Genomic DNA, 3,564 nt, shown 5'->3' on the forward strand with positions numbered 1-3,564 from the left:
GCCCCTCAGATGAAGGATTCCACCTTGTCCATGTCCTCTCTGGGAATCTGTCCCCGCTGCCACCGCAGTGTGTGCTGTCCCCTCATGGCCTCACGAGCGGCCATCAAGGCCCTCCATCACAGCTGCTGTGGAAAATGGCACAGCACCCTGGCAGCAGGGTCTCACCTTTTTCCTACCTCTTCCTTCCCTCTTCCCTCACCCCACACTTGGCAGAGGAGCCTCTGTGTGTGTTTTCACCTTCATATTTCAGCACCACCCGGGGTTTTAGTGGGAATTTGCTGCTSTGGGCCCTGCTGTGCCGTGGCCACGGAGGTGCCTCACGGCCTGGATGTGCCCTCAGAGCGCACAGGCCAGAACCGGTGGTCTGCAATCTCAGGGTTAAACCCACCATTCTTAGGTTGAAAAAGGGGAAAAATCCCTTCAGAAGGAAGTCACGTTTTCCTTTGAGGCTGCACACAAGGGGATCATGACAAAAAGCCGTCACAAGCTAACCCCAGGTGGGCCGGGGCTTTGGGAATGGCGTTTCCATGGGTGGCTCTGTGAGGGTTTCARGGATGAAGCTGAGCAGGAGCAAGAGTTCATTGCCAAATCTGTTCCAGAATTTGACTGTGGAATTTTGATGGTGCAAATATTTACTGCCTTGAGGACATGATGTGATTCTTGGGGATGGTGCTGCCCATCACAAGTTGGACTCCATGATTCCTGTAGGTCCCTTCCAACCCAGCCAGCTCTGTGATTCCCTGATAAATTATTAGCATCATTATCACAAGATTTATCAGCGTGCTGTGAAGCCCAGGACCATTTCATCCTTTGCTTGTACTTTCTCAGGGCAGAGAAAATCAAATAATTTTGAAACATTATATTCCAAATGGCCAGCCATTTCCCAGGCTTTACTCACATATAAAATCTCCTGAGAAACAAGCATGCTTAATAACTTCAGGCAATAATTTATGTTTTTTCCCTGTTTTGGATTGTTTTTGGTGGTTGTTCTTTTTCAGGAAAATATTCTGAAAATACCTACTTCTAATAGGCTTTTTGCYGGAGYTCCTGTTGCCTTTCAAAAGCAAAARGAAATGACAGATGGTGAGCCATGGTAAACAGTGCAAACTATCCATACTGTTATTTATAGTTTTCAGTGCATTTTTTTTTTAGGATCCCAATTCCATACATGAAGTACTGCATTTCCAACTTCACATACTTGTTAACACAGACAGAAAAATTCCTTTCAACAGCATTTTTACTGTTTACTTTATTGCTATATAATAGTGTGTCTGATCCTATCTAATCAATGGTGGAAATAAAGTATTAAAGTCCATTTTAAGTGTTTTCAGGATCAGATATTGCTATGTTCAGTCCTACCATGTGAAATGTGTGTTTCTAAAACCTAGTCCATTTTCACCTCTGGCAYAGAGTCAGCTTTACTGAGCTCATGCTGCTCACAGCAGAAACAAACTTGGCCCTTAAAATTTGAAAATAATCTCTGACCATTTAACATTCTTCAAATACCTCTCATGCCCAGAGACCTCCTTAAGCAAGCGTGTACAGGCAGACACTGAATTGTGGCATTCTCTGGGGTAGAAGGTGACAATCAGATGGGGAAAAAAGGCCATCCTGGATGAACAGGAGAATGGGATTTTTTTTCCCCAAAGTATTCTGGACCTGTTCTTACATCTTGTGCCCAGGAAATTTTCACTGGTGATGCAAAAAGGACGAGAAAATGCAACAATAGGTCCTGGGTGAATGGAATGAGCCAAAGCACCCTCCTCAGAGCCTGGCAGTGTCCTGACACACATTTATGTCAGGGAAKTCCCTGAACACTGCAGATGATGATCTGAATTCTTTAAAGCTGAGAGCGTTCGCAACCATGGCTTATTTCAGTATGATCTCTGCCATAATTACAGCTAAATCTAGGCTCCCCTTGCCCTCCCCTTCCTCATTTATAATCTGAAATTTCCAGCTGCAGCTCCAAAGCCTTGTTGTGATCAGGGAATGCTCCTTCCTGCAGGACGTAGCTGTGACAGCGCCCATGCAACCCGACAGCTTTGGGATTGCCCCCAGCACGAAGCTGCCAGCTCCCCGTCCCTTCTCCCTTCTCAGCCGTCCCTTCCCCCTCTCCCAAATATTTCTCCAGCTCTGTCTCATTGGTGCATTACTCTCCCTTGCCTTTTTTGGGCTGCCACCCTGTCAATCTAATGCAATAAGGCCAGGGGCAGGTGCAAACCCCTCGCGATGGCTCCTCTTACGGACCAATCCTCGTCCCAAAATACCCAAGAGCCAATGGAGTGGGAAAACGCGGGACACTGGGGAGAGGGAGAGGGCAAAGCTGCCGGGTTGCTGGGGGGGAGGGGGCATCCATTTAGGACCCGGGTCAGCCCAGGAGCTGCTGAGCATTTGGATTCCTCCTGGGATTGCGGTGCCTTGTGGATAGCAGGGCTGCTCTGCTGATTCACGTCCATCACTGTCAGCATGGTGATCAAAGTCTTTGTTGCCACATCTTCGGGATCTACAGCGGTARGTGACTCTTAACATCCTTCTGTTGCTGCTGGGATCAGGGTGGGGAATTAGCCTTGGAGATGCCAGGAAAGAGCTTGAACGTGACAAACTCCTAGCAGGAGTAAACCTTAGCTTTATTCTGTATTGACTACTTTATTCTTGAAAGCTGCTCAAGATGTAAAGAATTCCTGTCAGTGCAGGCTGGCTTGCCTGTGAGCTTTTAGCACAGTTATAACATTTACATCTAAATTATCTGTCATTTAATAGACTTAATGCTGTTTGGGAAAGCATATGCAAAATRTATGCACTGAAGAAGGAAAGAGTGGTATTGTATTTGTACAAAAATGAAGGTAGACTTTACAGGAGAAAATAAARCTTTGTTTTTAAAAGAAACTTTAGGACGCTGCTCYTGTAAAAGGAGATAAGAYAAAGAGCTTGGASCTCTGAATAAAGTTATGCAGAAAARCTTCCTCCCTAAGCCCCTCCCTTTCCCGAGGTTTTGGGATGTTTTCTATTTGCTTGGTGTTTTCTTTTCGTTTGGGGTTTTTCTCTTGAAATGCTATACTGATGATTTTTAGCATTGAGATCTACTGCTGTAGCTGTCAGCAGAGAGTATCAGCTGAAGGGAAGGGGCATGTGAATAGTAGGGASGCTGGAAGTCCGTGGGAGGTGGGAACCGGGAAAGGAGTGTTTCCTTTTATATCCAGTTCCCAGATGAGCTCAGATTTCAGKTTTCCTTTGGCACTGCCTCCCTTCCAGTGACACGGCTAAACAAACTGGCTGGCGCTTGCGCGGAGCTGTAACTACATCTCTATCTCCCTGACACCAGCTGCATTTCTTTAAGAAGCTTCCAGAGTGGAAATCTCCCTAAAAAAACACCCCATTTATGGGACCATCATATGTAGGAAATGAACCAAGGGTCCTTCACTAAAGTTCCAAGTGGAATACTGCTGAGGAAGTTTGCAGTTCTCTCAGCCAGTCTGTTCCTAAGCCTGACACTCTAAAATTACTATTGACATTTAGCATTCCTTTTCTTTTTTAAAATAAACCTCAGATACAAGGGGGGGGGGG

The 3,564-nt window shown here is 45.9% G+C and overlaps 1 protein-coding gene across 1 annotated transcript in view; it reads left to right on the top strand.

The window, feature by feature from the left end:
- The first annotated feature begins 2,466 nt into the window (after nucleotides 1-2,466).
- SH3BGR (SH3 domain binding glutamate rich protein) overlaps nucleotides 2,467-3,564 on the top strand; it is a 25,450-nt gene continuing 24,352 nt past the window's right edge. Inside the window, exon 1 of the mRNA XM_057373993.1 lies at nucleotides 2,467-2,511. Within this exon, the coding sequence (XP_057229976.1) occupies nucleotides 2,467-2,511 (45 nt within the window). The remainder of the gene's footprint in view (nucleotides 2,512-3,564) is intronic.

The sequence above is a fragment of the Malurus melanocephalus genome, unplaced genomic scaffold (assembly GCF_030028575.1).
Source record: "Malurus melanocephalus ecotype Western Australia unplaced genomic scaffold, MMel_1.1 scaffold_212, whole genome shotgun sequence".
NCBI classification, from domain to species: Eukaryota; Metazoa; Chordata; class Aves; order Passeriformes; family Maluridae; genus Malurus; species Malurus melanocephalus.